Here is a 14,977-nt window from a genome sequence, read left to right as displayed (position 1 = left end):
GGTTTTGTAGTATCTTGACATGAGTAGAAGTAACAAATTTTATTATATTTACAAACTGTTTAAAGTATATGATCGCGTATAAGAAAAATAAATAATAAAAATGAAGAGAATTTAAAATCCTTACTCATCTTACCAACTGCGTCTTGGGTCTTGTTGCACCTGACAAATAAACAGGTCATATGAACCATTTTACGAAGTATTTGTCCAGATAATCTCAGGAAACTTCATAAAACGCTTCCTTAAGAATTAAACTTCCATTTGACGAGTGTTCCAATCCAAGACATAAACAAAGACATCGATGATATTTTAACATTTTTTTTACTTAGGTTAAAATGTTAGTAATAAGGGATACGGTGTGAGGATAAAAAGGAGTGAGTGATTACTTTTTTGTATCAGTTTCATTTTGTGTATTTTTTACATTTTATTCTTTAATTACTACACATATTATTGTTGCAGTTCAAAAGGAATAATAGATAAGAATGAAATTAAGGGTCATAAATGTATTCGAAGATGTGAAGACCAAAAATTAGTTACAAAATTATATCCCTTTATCTATTGTGATAGATTATAGATTTTTATTTTATTTTTATCACTAAACCTAAATGAAATTGTGTGTTTGGTTTATCATTGCAAAGGCTTCATTGGATGAACCAATATAGAATATTCACTAGATGCATTTCTAAATCCCGTTTTCTAAGATCCCGTTTGAATCCCGTTTTCTGTAAAAGTCAACCTGATTCACTTATTTTTAGATATAAACAAAAAATCCTCGTATCCCAACGATGAACAAATAAAGAATATTCATTCACTAGATGCATTTGACTTCTCGAGTCTGTAACAATACAAAATCCCCATGACAAGGGGGTATGCCTTGACTTGACAAAGCATAATGAATCCCACAAAACAATTGTTTCTGTACACGCACTAAATCTATCTTTTTATACAGATGGACATAGTTACAAAACAATTGGCCTAGTTCCCAAATCAATCATCTTGCATGTTACCGGACAGCAAAGCCATCAAACGTGTTCTTCCCAATTTCATGTCCCACATATGCTGGCCATACCATATGTCATGATGGAAAAGCTCTATACAGGTTGGTGAATACTCTTCACAACATTCCGAATCTCGGGGAAGATGGAGACAAGTGCAAGTTCCAAAATTGCATAAGCAAGTTGCTTCACACATACATTAGACTAAAACACAAGATGATAGAATTGTTAGTTTAGCAGAAAAAATTTCAAGTGGATAAGAGAAAGATCATGGCAAACACAACAAAGTGAATACAACAATGGTATGGGACAGAGATTTAACCTGACTAAAGTAGTATATATCCCGGGCGCAACGTCTGTACTGCTTATGGCCGATTAAGCTGACTAAAGTTGTTGGAGCTCCATCTGGTAAGAATGGAAACTTTATATGTCAAAGTCTGGGAATGTAAATTCTGACAATGGCACCCGCTATTCTCACTTAAATCAACATAAGATTCTAAAGACTGAATGAAGAACATGAAACATGGAAGTACCATAACATTCAAAGACCTTCTACAGCAACTATGCCATTGTAAGTTCGCCAGAATAGTAAGGGCCAACAAATTCCATAACTATATAAATAAAATGAGATGTGCATCTAAGTTATGTAGAGGGAAAAATAAATGCATGATGTCACTTTGTCCAACTATCTCGTCTACCTCTCCAATCATTGTAAACTTGCAATTACACTAACCCCATTCTTTAATTAATTACTACAGAAACCTAGTGCCATTTGAGCAATACGAGTGAATTGTGATTATGTGAAGTTTAGCTGTCATTCAATTTCAATCTAAATAGTAGAACAAATTTGATTAGAATTCATATGAATTTATTTGTTTGTAGCACTATGAAGTAACAACCAGATTAACACTTTAAGCCTTTGACAAACTATTATAATGCTTTTTTTTTTTGTATTCAATTTGTAAAAAGTGTATATTGAAAATCTCTAATAACCAAACAACTAAATAACGAGGAGTGTGACTACAACAGATAAACTGAGGTGTCAGCAGTACACTTTAGTAAAAGATAACAGGGTGTTTGTGTACTAATCTTTGAAGAAAGAGGAAATCAACACATAAGAAGATTAATAGTAAAAAATGATGGGGAAATTAACGCTTTCGCACACAGTATATAAGCTCAGTGGTTAAAATGGAGAAAAACATCAAAGGTTATTTGTGACCATAAAGTACCTATAAAGCTCAAAAGAAAGTTTTGTCGTATTTATATGTGACCGGCTATACTTTATGGTAATGAATGCTTTATATGTGACCGGCTATACTTTATGGTAATGAATGCTAGAGTTCGGGATAACAAGATAAAAAGAGTAGGAGTAACAGAAATTATGTTAAGAGGGATGTATGGCTATACAAGAAAGGATGGGATACAGAATGGGAAAATATTGGTGCAGCACCTATCAAGAAAATGGCCACAGAAAATCAGTTAAAGTGGCTTTGACACTTGCAAAGAATGTCACTAGAGACAACGGTAAGGAAAGTAGATCACATGAATTTTAACGGTGTGAAAAGGGATAAAGGAAAACCGAGAACATAAGAGAAAAATTAATCAAAAGAGATCTTATGGTCAATAATATCTTTGACAATTTGATTTTTAACCGACTTCAATGGTGTCATATGCTTCATGTAACCTCACCAAATGGGATGAGACTATTGTTATTGTTGTATAGGGGAAAGAAGATTAAATAATGTAAAACACTTGATAGAAATACAAAATTGGTGCATAGCATATTTTGAAACGTGATTGGTGATAAATTTTCTCACTCTTATGGTTAACTTAAAGCATGATAAGTTAGTTTTCATTTGGCTTAAATTTTTTTTCGTCACTACAAATTAGTGCTTTTTTCATTTTCGACCTTGCAAAAATTTTTTTTTGTTTGATCATGCAAAATATGTTTGTTTTGTTTTTTTGTCCTTTAAGTGTTTTAGACAACATTTTTTCCACTGTTTAAAGTCTTCTTTTTACTATTCAAAGTTCTATCTAAGGCACTTTAAGGACGAAAAACAAAACAAACACATTTTGTAAGGACTAAAACGAAAAAAAATAAAATTTACAAAGATGAAAAATGAAAAAGAAATGCTAAATTACAAGGACGAAAAAAGTATTTAAGCCTTTTAATTTAATCAAAATCCATACTAAATACCAACACTGTTAAAAAAAAACTTCGAAGTGGAAGAATATCTAACAACCTAACGATCTCAAATTAATAAACATAGAATTCTACAGGAAATAAAACTAACCAAACAGCAGTTTCTTGATGTCACTTGCTCTACGAGCAGCCTCGAGCTCTTGCTCAAAAGACCCTGACTCAGATTTCGTGATGTTGCTTCCACCAGATCTGCTCATTGTTGGAGAAGATTTTTTATCACTGTCACTAATTATCTGGGGAGTCCCAACTCTTAAAAAAAATGTACCACCAGGCCATAGGACCTAAAAGCATGAGCACACAACATGAAAGATTAATCCAGTGTAAATTATTCTATAATTTTTATTTTTTTCTTATTACCTGGAAATAATTCCATCCAAATTCGAGTGGTAACTATAATTTATAATAAAGAAATTTCCACACAAGAGTTTAGCCCTTCATCAGCAATCTTTGACTCATCAAGACTAGCAATTAGTGAATTGACTTTCTTTTGACCAAACAAAGACATAAAAGATAAAAAGGACAAGTATTGATAATTTGATATCACTTTCTAAAGCAAAATTTTATTTAATCTTTTGAAAACTCAGAACATGATTAACCCATTACAATTATACCCAGTGCTTTAGATGCACTATCAAACAGAGAAATAGTTAATTTTAATCAAGCCAGACAGCCAACTAAGCCTAGTTTTTACTACTGTTAATTTGTATTAAAATCCTCATTTCTGTGAGTTGGCATACAATGTCTCCATAAAAAGATGTTTAAAGTTCAGGCTGAATTCTTACATCTTGGACCCACCGAATCCCTTGGGAAACAGTTTCCTCTCTCCGGAGCCAATGAATCTGTCTCAGGAGCCAATCATCGATTGCATCTTCCATCACCAACTGTAATATCTGTTTTGAAATCCAATAGACCTGTCTTCTGCATGAACATAAGACATAAATGATAACATTAGCAACTTTTAAGTCCTAGAAATTACACAAATTGACGGTGTAATGATACTTCATATTTTGTACGGACAGAGTCCATTTAGCCTAAGAAACAAAATATAAGGCATATTATAAATGATGGTTATAATAAAAAAAAGAAGCTAACATGAGCAGCTTAATTGGTAAATTATTCATTTCAAATCAGGGGATAAAGGAATGAAAGTGGTCAATAACTAACCTAGCTAACACACTTAACTGAGAGTGCAGTTGAATACTGCAGCTCTCTGTACAGTACACTAATAATGTAGGCCAAAAGTCTAGATAGGTTTATAAAAAAACACAAAATCTACATCAAAAGTCTTTCTTCTTCACCTCACAGAACCTTAACTTGAATTATCAAGTAGAATCTTTATTTGCTCCTGGTTTTTTATACCATAAGAACCTGACCATTTGCAGTGTTTGAGGGGGGGGGGGGGGGTGGATCCCTTCAGGCTTTTGACGCATGGACAAAGCATAAGTTGAACAATCATCACTATGCTGTGCTAAATTTTAATGATGAAAGGGTGCAAGGATCAGACTCTCATTCACTTCACCATGAAGGTTTTCATATCACATCAAGGAACCTGATATTCTAAAATCATGAGCTGCTAGGTACAATGCAAGTCTAGGATTTATTTTGTCTCAAACAACATGCAAAATCACATAGTATATTAAGATAACTTGTAAACTAGAAAACACCTAAAATAAAAAACATCAAAAGAAGCTTCTGCAAATTAGTATAAGATTAATTTTTTTGGAAGTTAACAGACATTATTTCTACCAGTTACTGAATTGAAAATTACAGAACAGCCAGATAGAATAGTATACCTTATCCAGCCTCTTTTATTAAGTTGAAATATGTTGTCAACCAAATTCAAAATGGGGACACTAACATTAGGTGGAGTCCACTGCGAAGAGAAAAATATCAAACTTATTAATGCTCATAATATGTCTTTTAAACCAGAAAAAAGAAAGGGTTCTCATCAAAGAATAAAGAGAAAATGAAACAATCCTGACAAAATTCTGTTTCACAAAATCCTAAGTAAAAATCCAGTTGTGATTTTTGCTGGCTCTCAAACCATTATTCTTCCCCCTAGAAGGAGAGAAAGGGAAAACGACAGAGGAGTTACAGTAGATCATAAGCATGTTTCCAAAATGTTTTTGAACACCAATATATTTGATTCATGCTTCTCGTTTTAACTTCATGATAGAAAAAGTTACAGAAAACTTTATTTTCAAAAGGTTTGGTAAATATTTGAGGTATCGGGATCTTGAAGAACTGAAGAAGTCAATGAAAGCTAGGATGCCTGATAATAGCTCAGCTTCTTAAAATATTTGGTGGATACAATTTGTAAACCGGAACGAAAAGCAAACTCAGTTGACTACACAGACCTCAGGTGGCACTCCAACTGGATCCTCCAAATTATCATGAATCAGAATGAAATTTGTAGCAGGAATACCATTGCCAGCCCTAGCTTCAACCACCATATCATGCTTTCTATCAAAATCCAAGTTCCTGGACTCTTCATCCCAATTGCTTATTCGTGATGAGTAACCCTTTGAGATCAATGCATTGTAAGAATGCAATCCACTATCTTGTGCTGCTTCTCTATCAATATTCTCACGGTCAAAATTGTTCCTTTCACCTTCCTCATTATCAGAGCTAACACTTTCTGCAGTACTTTGCCTTGGAATGCTTTTGTCGATTTCATCAGCATTCCAGGACAAATTCCATGGGGTATTAGATGTAGCAGATCCCTCATTGATGAGGGATGATGAACCAACAACTTTTCGCCTTAAACCATCTGAAACACCTTTAAACTGGCGTACAATATCATCCATAGCATCATCTACATTGACTGTTAATATAAAAAATTAAACATTGAATTTGGAATCAATAGACAAAAAATAAAATAAAATAAAAATCTAAATGTAAAAGACCCTTTTCAGGTTAGGATTAAGTTAAAACATAAATACTAAATACTATCGAAAAACAAAGAAAGGATTGGTTTTAGAATAAGAAAATGACATTTTTTTCCTGTAGCACAATCATCTTATAAGCAGTTACATAGCAATTCAGTCCATATTACAAAAAGCATTAAAAAGATCTTCATGCAAAGCATTTTCTATCAACTAGGGATAAATAATTCATCGACAGAATTTTCTACAATAAACACTTTTGACATCCAATGAAAAAACTGCAGCTATTACAGACATAGAGCCACATATAATTTCAACAAAAAAGTGTTATCAGATAATACAATACAAATATACAATAGCTGCCTAGCCCCTATTCTATCCAGCCCAATCAACCCACAAAAATGACAGAAAAGTTTCAACCTCATGGGCTTGAGTCCACAAGTAACATAGAAAAGACACACTTTGGTACAGCAGGAAGCCTTTTCTCCCACTTCTATTCAATTTTTCTTTTTAGGGATAATTAAACTAACTTCCCCTAAGGTTAGTGGTAATTACACCTATGCCCTACTAGATTAAATTTTTTTGCCTACATCCCTTATTTTATATATTATTCTTATCTTATGCATTGATGCCTTTAACCTTTTATATATTTTTTGCCTACACATGCATTCCTCATTTTTTATGTACAAACCATACACATAGTACCCTTAAAAATAACAAAGCAAGGGATGTGGAAGGGAAGCATGTGTAATTTATGAAACATGCAAAGTCTAAGTGAATTTGCTACTAACCTCAGGAGAGGTCGTTGTAATTAATCCTTTTAATTGTTTTTAATGGTAACCAGACTTTCAAAAGTTTAAGGACTTCAAAAATTTTAAAAAAAGAATTGCCAATAAAAATTTCATTAACTTAGAAGATTAACAGGAGGGGCCACCATACATAGAATAGCTACAGCCTGAGCATGAAACATGACATAAAACAAAAATGTTAGAACTTAGAACCAGATACCTGCCAAGGTCTTCATCACTGAAGGAGATTTCCCAAATGAGTAGTTCTTCAGGGGTAAAACAGAAAAAAAAAGTTTGTTAGATCTTAGATTGTCATTTTTGACATCCAAAAGCATGGAGAGAAAATTATGTAAAGGTCCCTCGTCAGAAGTTATGATAAGAAATACCATGCAAATGCACACCTTTGAGGAAACACTGAAGAAATCCCATACTTCATGTTGTTCGGCTACATTAGCTATTGACAGGAGATCCTGCAGCAAGATGTAATTATTAAAAATAGTACAAAGGGAAACTTAAGAAACTTTTTAGATAAGGAATAAGATACCTGAAGATATTTATCAAGTTGAATGCAGCGTTGATGTACAAAGGCATCATCTGTGCTTGAGGAAAATATCCTTTTAGGAGGCAATTGCAATGTGTAATTGGGAATATCTTTAAGATGCCGGTGCAATCGCTCAAAATTCCTGTATCTGAATATCACCAAGAGAAATTATGGCTAAGTGAAAGCACAAATTATAAGAGAGTAGTATTTTACTCCCTAAGTGTTTTTTACTTAGTTTCTGTATCTCTTGTAATCAGAGGTTAGTTAACTGTTTCTCACAGTTAACTAACCCAGGTTAGGTTAGTTTTCTGTTAGAAAGTTGTAAGTACAATTGTCAACAGCCTTATCATTCTGTTATGCAACTGCCTAACAGCCTTATCATTCTGTTATGCAACTGCCTATATGTACTGCTTCATTCCCCAATCTATGGTTGGGTTGAATCCTCATCAATACAGAAACACTTTCCTCTCTCTCTCTCCTCTTTTCTACCTAAATCTCTTTACGGTATCAAAGCAATGAGAGACTTCGTGCCCAAAGGATCACCTTGTACAGAATCATAGTTTGAGGAGAGACAGAAACTATGACCACTCGACCATACAAACAGCCACCATCATCCCTTGATTACCATACACAGAATCATAGTTTGAGGAGGAGTGTGTGTTACCCTGAGTTAGATGAACCTGAGCTTCAGAAGCAGAATTGGAATTCGAACCCTTAGCAAGATTCAACGAGCCCAAATTCTTCTTGCGAGACTTTTCAATGCTAGACTCCCCACTCCAGTGCTGAATGGTGACATCCCTTATCAGAAACTGATTAACAAAATTCCAGATTATAAGTTTCTAAGAGTTTTTGGCTGCTCTTGCTTCCCTTTGCGTCGAACTTATAACACCTATAAATTTGAACCTAGATCTCAGGAATGCATTTTTCTGGGCTATTCCATGCCACACAAACGGTATAGATGCCTTGCTGCAGATGGCTGCTTGTATATTTCAAAGGACGTGATCTTTAATGAGGATCAATCTCCCTATCCTGACCTATTTTCCCCACCCAAACCCACATCTTCACCTTCTACTCCTACCAATCCCCTTTCTATTTTACCTATACCTATAGCACAAGTTGCTGCCACCACCTCAACTCAGTCAGGAGCTTATGCTTTCCTTCACCAACTTTACCTCAACCTTCACCTATATTGCCTCAACCCTCCCCTGGTCAGGTTTCCTCTAATACATCTCAAGCTTCACCATCCACCTCTGTAGCATCCATTTCTGATGATTCTGGTTCAGGACCCTTGGTGAGAGAGGCTAATGTGCACCCCATGTGCACTAGGGCCAAATCTGGCATAGTGAAGTCTAGACTCAATCCCACTTTAATGTTAGCACACGCTGAACCTAAGAATGTCAAAACAGCACTCTCTAATTCTACGTGGAAGCAAGCTATGCAGGTTGAGTATGATGCTTTACTTTGCAATGGTACATGGTCTTTGGTTGAGTTACCTACTTCCGTATCTGTCATCAGTTGCAAGTGGGTGTTTCGAGTAAAAGAGAATCCAGATGGCTCTATTACTAAGTACAAGGTGAAGCTTGTAGCCAAAGGCTTTTATCAACAACTGGGAAAAGACTACAATGAGACTTTTTCTCCAGTTATTAAACCAGTAACTGTAAGGATCCTACTAACTTTAGCTGTCACCAACAAGTGGAAGTTACAGCAAATGGACGTCAACAATGCCTTTATAAGAGAGTAGTATTTTACTTCCTAAGTGTTTTTTACTTAGTTTCTGTATCTCTTGTAATCAAAGGTTAGTTAACTGTTTCTCACAGTTAACTAACTCAGGTTAGGTTAGTTTTCTGTTAGACAGTTGTAAGTACAACTGTCAACAGCTTTATCATTCTGTTATGCAACTGTCTAACAACTTTATCATTTTGTTATGTAACTGCCTAGCAACTTTATCATTCCGTTATGCAACTGCCTAGCAACTTCATCATTCTGTTATGCAACTGCCTAACAGCTTTATCATTCTGTTATGCAACTGCCTATATGTACTGCTTCATTTCCCAATCTATGGTCGGGTTGAATCCTCATCAAGAAACACTTTCCTTTCTCTCTCTCCTTCTCTCTTCTCCCTAAATCTCTTTACAAATATAAAGATGAAATAAAACAATTTTGAGACTTGAACATATTTATTCTCTATGGTGAAGCAGTTTAACTCAATATGGGAAAGAGAAAGATTAGACGAAAAAATACAATTTAATGATCCTTGCATTTTATTTATGGTTAGATCTTAGAACTCAAATGTAAATAAATTACACCTTGTATAAAGCAAGTTCTAATTAAATTGTCTGTGTTAAATTTCAAATTTCAAAGGTAAATTGTTTACTACTGCTTTTATAAAAATGTATGAAAGAATTAAACCTTCTTTTTACAAACCAAGTTTTATTTTGTGCGTCAGTCACTGCAATTGAATAAACAGCAAAACATGTGGACCCAATTTTCTCAAAATATGCTCCCACAACCTGAAATATTTTAGTAGACAAAAACAACAATCAACAAGTATCGACAGAAATCAAATCCATTAACAATATTTAAAATACTATATCTGAAAACTATTACAGCCAAAAGTGCATACCCGACACCGAAGCTTAGGAACTAATGACCCTTCTTTCCTAACAATCATATTAGAAGAACTCTTTCCCCGAAATCCTTCACTGTGCCTCTCAAGTTCAGGGTTGAAAAACTCTGAAATTCTGGAGTCTTCTTTATTAGATAGGATTCCTAAGGAAGAAGCACTACTCGACCTCTTTAGTGGACTTCTATAAGCATCAGAAGCAAGATCTCCCACAATAGACAATTCCTTGCCAGGGTTTTTAGGAGATTCTGAATTTTTTGCACTTCCAACATTTTGCAGGGGATCTGAACCTATGGCAGGCAATGGCGGCAGAGAAGACTTCCCATCTGCAACTTCATACTTTCCACGTTTACTTGCTGATGTTTCCTGAGCCAATTTTCTATGAGGCCGTGAACTGTCTGTAGAGGGACTCTTTGCAGAAAGATCCTTAGAGCCAGCTTTGATAATTTTGTTCTCTTTCCTTTTGTAATTCCTTCCCTTTGTCCACATGTTCTCAAGATTCTCCGGCATAAGAATTTCAGTTCTCCTCTGAGTTGTAACCTCCAACATTCGTGCCCAATCAGCAGGCCCAACTTGTTTAGACTCTTGATGGAGAGTGCTATCTTGTAACGATGTCCCTCCCTGATCACTCATTTTAGCCAATATCATATCAGTTCCTTGATTTAAAGATGGATGCTTATTAGAGGCTGTGAGATTGTTGTGTCCACCCTTACTGGCAACAGAATGACCATGATGGAGACTTGCTACATTAGTTGACTGATCACTGCCCATCCCTTCCGTACCATCATCATTAAAGAGAAGTAGAAGAGATTCAATCAGTTCATTAATATACCTGATCATCAAGATAAACATAGTATCATGAATGGGAATTGCAAAAATTATAAAGAAATGCAGTTAAAATGCTACTCCAATTTTCCAGTCTTGTAGATGACCAACCATATAGGAAGCAAATGCTCTACAATATTTGAGCATAAAATATTTTCAATTGTCTCAATTAAACAATATGCTTTACCTTTTTAACTCTACATATAACAAACAATAACAGTAACCATATCCGACTAGGTAAGATTGGCTACATGAATCACACAACGTCATTTGGCTTAGTTAAAAACCAAATTCTCAAGGATACTATTTACCATCAGATTTCTTTTAATAATTTTCTCTAATGTCCTTCTTGGTCTCTCTCTACCTCTTTTCACATGGTTAAAATTCATACAATTTATTCTCTTTGTCAGTGCCTTCTATGACCTTTACACATGTCCAAACTACCTCAACCAATTTTCTATCATCTTTTTCTTAATAGGTGTCACACCAATATCTTCTCATATACAATTATTTTGTATCATGTGCCTTCTTTGGTCAGATATTTATCTTAACATACTCATTTTTGCTACTCTCATTTTTTTCTCGTCCTTTTAAAGCCCAATATAACACTACCAGAGTACTTTTGAGTCTTGAGATCACAAATAATCTCTGAAGCCCTTTACCATTTTAACCACCATGACATCATTTTGTAATATTAATCCCAAATACTTAAACTTAAAAACATATGGTATGACATTTACAATTTTCACCTCCAAGTTGTTTTCCTCTTGGTTCTTGCACTAAATTTACAATGCTACTCTCCACAATCCTAGTCTCTTTTCTTAATCTATGCTCAATCACTGTTTCTTATAATTTCATAGTGTGGCTCATAAGTTTTACACCTTGGTAGTTTACACTTACACGATTTTGAATATCTCCCTTGTTCTTGCAAAGTGATCCTCCTCAATTCATCTAACATTTTCTTAGATCTCAAAATCTCGTTAAATAACTTAATGAGCCAAATGATATAATGTTCTCCTACACATTTCCAAACTTCAATAGGTAAGGGCCAACAACTTTACCATTATTCATCCTCTTAAGGGCTTCTTTCACCTCTCCAACTTAAATTCCACAAAAGTAAGCATTTTAATTTTTAATTATACATATAAATCTTTAAATTTAGAAATGCCCTTGGATAAAACAAGAGGGTTAGTGTATAAAAGATGTGGAAAACCAAAAACAATTGTTTAAAAATGGAAACACAATGATTACGATTAGACAATTAGTACATGTTAGACATAGTTCATAAATAACCTAGGTGCTAATTCACAGGTTCTTATATTCTCTGTCATTTTTCTTGCAACCCAAAGACTCGTCACTCAACCTATTGACACCCTAAATCCCATAATATTTCCCCCTTGACCTACGCTTAGACATCCAGAATATATTAAACTTGCTACTGTCCCAGTAGCTACCCTTTCACTTCTCAGCCTTCAACCTTATATGATCCATAACCTCCCACTTTTTTCTAGTCTAATAGTTTTATATCTACAATTTCATAAGCACAAAGCCAGAACAGAACAAAATCACCTTACACATGCTTGATATAAAATAAATATGAGAAGGGGGACAATAAAATGTATTCATACTCAGGGCCATAGCACTGTTTGAAAAATCATCATCATTCTGTCCTCTATATTGTTCCTTCCCACTTTCAACCTACTTAACTAAGTAAGCCCTAAATATGATTTCAACAAATAATAGAAAAAAAATAAAACTAATTGTCTAAAAAAACACACAAAACTTTAAATCTTGAATGGAGTAATCCTTCCATACAGTAGATATTACTATGATCCACCTCTTGAAAAATGAATTATCACCAAAAATAAACATAAGACAAAATATTCAACGACATACCCAGGGCTTGCCAAATTCATAATAGGCTGCATTACCAAGCAAGTTAATAATTCCCGAGATATAGAACGAATCACAGGACACTGAGCTTCTCGTTGTCTTAGTACTGTAGCTAAAACAGCACTCATTAGCCGCTGAAGAACCTGACAAAAAGAGCATTAATGAGATGAGACAGAAGACCTAATTCTCAAAAGAAACAAAATATAACATCAAAACACTCCACTCACACCTTGTACTCACTCTCAGGAGATATTAGTGCCGGATGAAGCTCCTTAGAATTCAACAGATGGAATTTTAATCTGTCATTCCGCTCCTCAGAAGATAATGTTTTCATAATATTAACACCTATAACAGCTTGATTTCTTCTGAAAAGTTCTATGTGAACACCTATTAAATCTACTAAATCCCTGAAATGTAAATGAAACATAAGAAAATTAGTAGTTTTTAAAATACTTTCTCTCTGGCAGTGAATACAGGAAATGGAAAACCAGATACCTTGTCAGCAGGTCAACCAGGTTTATCTCTTTAACCCTTCCTGATATTTCAGCTAGAACATCCATGATTATTGCCCGTATCTGCTCCGGAAACTCCTTATCTGGAGAAATCTCTGAGTACCACAAATCAACCACAAAATCCTTCAAAATCTTATCAATGAAATCACTCATTGCAGCCTCCACAGCAGGAGAATCAATTTTCCTCTTCCATTTTGCAGGGGAAGGCAAACTAGTGAGGCATGGATCATTGAGAGACAACTGCTTTTTCTCCAAATGAGATAGATAGGTCTGCGGTCTAGGCTGTTGAAGCTTCCAACGAAACTCCACCCTATTGAAAAGAATGCGCAGCCCCACAACAAATAGGATCGACATGGGTACATTCATCCACATTGATTTACTAGTATCTACGACACAACATCACCAAACAGAACAAACATAAGTACAAAGACAAAAAAAGCAAGTCAATTGAATGGCAATCATAATATATTCTCCATTTTTGTCCCTTCTTTCCTATTAAAAAGGAAAAGATCACATGAACTCTTCAATTGAAGTCATAACTCATAACCAAAACAAAGCCATAAACAGCCAAACTAGATAGAGTAAACCACTTACACACTAGCAAACAAACATTTTTTTTATTCATAGGAATTGAACTCAAGTGCCAGGGGTTTACAACAACTCACACACATTGTTTAACCAATTGAACTAGACCACTTTGGCTAGCAAACAAACATACAAACAATCATAGTGAGTTCAGTTCATCAATAAAATTCCACAATCCACAGTCATAACGTAACCATTACCAATGAGCTGAAGCAGCATTAACAAAGACTAACCAAGCAAAATTGGTAAAGCTGGAGCTACCAATTCCAAAAATTAAACCAAAATTGAGAGTGGAAACACGAGATTCATACACTAATTCACTAATATTAAACTAAAGTAGATACTGAGAAATCAAAAAGAGAAGAAAAGGAAAACTTACGAGTTAGGAAATAGGAAACGGCGAATATACAGAGTGCCCACCAGAGAGTGCGGAGCTTGGCCTCTTGGATCAGATCATTCACACTCTCCATAGCCCACACCGATTGGAACAAATCAGGCTCTGTGTTGCTCTGTTTCAATTTCAATTTCGATTCCTTAGGATTGGGGGTTTTCGATAAAAAAAAACAACAACAACAACAATAGTAATAGCTGGAATTTGAAATCCACCACCACCTAAATCTAAATGTTAATAATAATATTGTTTGTGACGTTATGAGTTGGTCCTCTCCTTAAACAATTAATTGGACATAGGAAGGATCGAAGGTGAAGAAGAAGTGATGAAAAAAGATAACGTGAGTGGCCTATGGTGAAGATTCCCGGGACCAAAATTTCTCACCCTATGATTATGAATTGGAAATTCCAAATTATAAATTGCAGTTCTCGTTCTGGCAATAATAATTCAGTCCTCGCTTATTCCATGTATTGTTATTGTTTATTAATTATTGTTTTTCTTTTTCGTGTTTCTTTTATCAGGCTAATTTTAATTTCAGTTGATAGTTTTTTTTTGTAAGGATTTTCAATTGATAGTTAGGAACTAATCTTTTTCAAAATGAATTTTACCTCCTCCTCTTTTTTTTTTTTTTTTTTTTTCTGTTGACCACAGTCCACACCAAACAATTTGTTAAAGTCAAATAGAATTATTTTGAGTAAATTACAATTATAAATATGGGATCGTTAAATTTCTCTCAATA

At 34.5% G+C, this 14,977-nt stretch overlaps 1 protein-coding gene across 2 annotated transcripts; it reads right to left on the bottom strand.

Moving 5' to 3' along the window:
* Positions 1 to 783: 783 nt before the first annotated feature.
* Positions 784 to 14,750, bottom strand: LOC100811262 (uncharacterized). 2 transcript variants are annotated; one of them, XM_041006743.1, is made up of 15 exons: positions 14,227 to 14,750; positions 13,246 to 13,648; positions 12,980 to 13,157; positions 12,754 to 12,893; positions 10,033 to 10,864; positions 9,819 to 9,919; positions 7,413 to 7,557; positions 7,255 to 7,338; positions 7,089 to 7,134; positions 5,553 to 6,019; positions 4,989 to 5,068; positions 3,978 to 4,113; positions 3,287 to 3,476; positions 1,315 to 1,397; positions 784 to 1,196 (listed from the first exon to the last, which is right to left on the bottom strand). In XM_041006743.1, the coding sequence occupies exons 1-15, from the start codon at positions 14,315 to 14,317 to the stop codon at positions 1,089 to 1,091; spliced, it is 3,084 nt and encodes a 1,027-aa protein (XP_040862677.1). In that variant the 5' UTR covers positions 14,318 to 14,750; the 3' UTR covers positions 784 to 1,088. The 2 variants fall into 2 exon arrangements, with proteins under 2 accessions (XP_040862677.1, XP_014622479.1); XM_014766993.3 differs by having other exon boundaries at positions 7,270 to 7,338; positions 14,227 to 14,747.
* Positions 14,751 to 14,977: the final 227 nt, after the last annotated feature.

This window comes from Glycine max, chromosome 2 (assembly GCF_000004515.6).
Source record: "Glycine max cultivar Williams 82 chromosome 2, Glycine_max_v4.0, whole genome shotgun sequence".
Lineage (NCBI taxonomy): Eukaryota > Viridiplantae > Streptophyta > Magnoliopsida > Fabales > Fabaceae > Glycine > Glycine max.
This window is presented reverse-complemented; position numbering and strand designations above follow the sequence as displayed.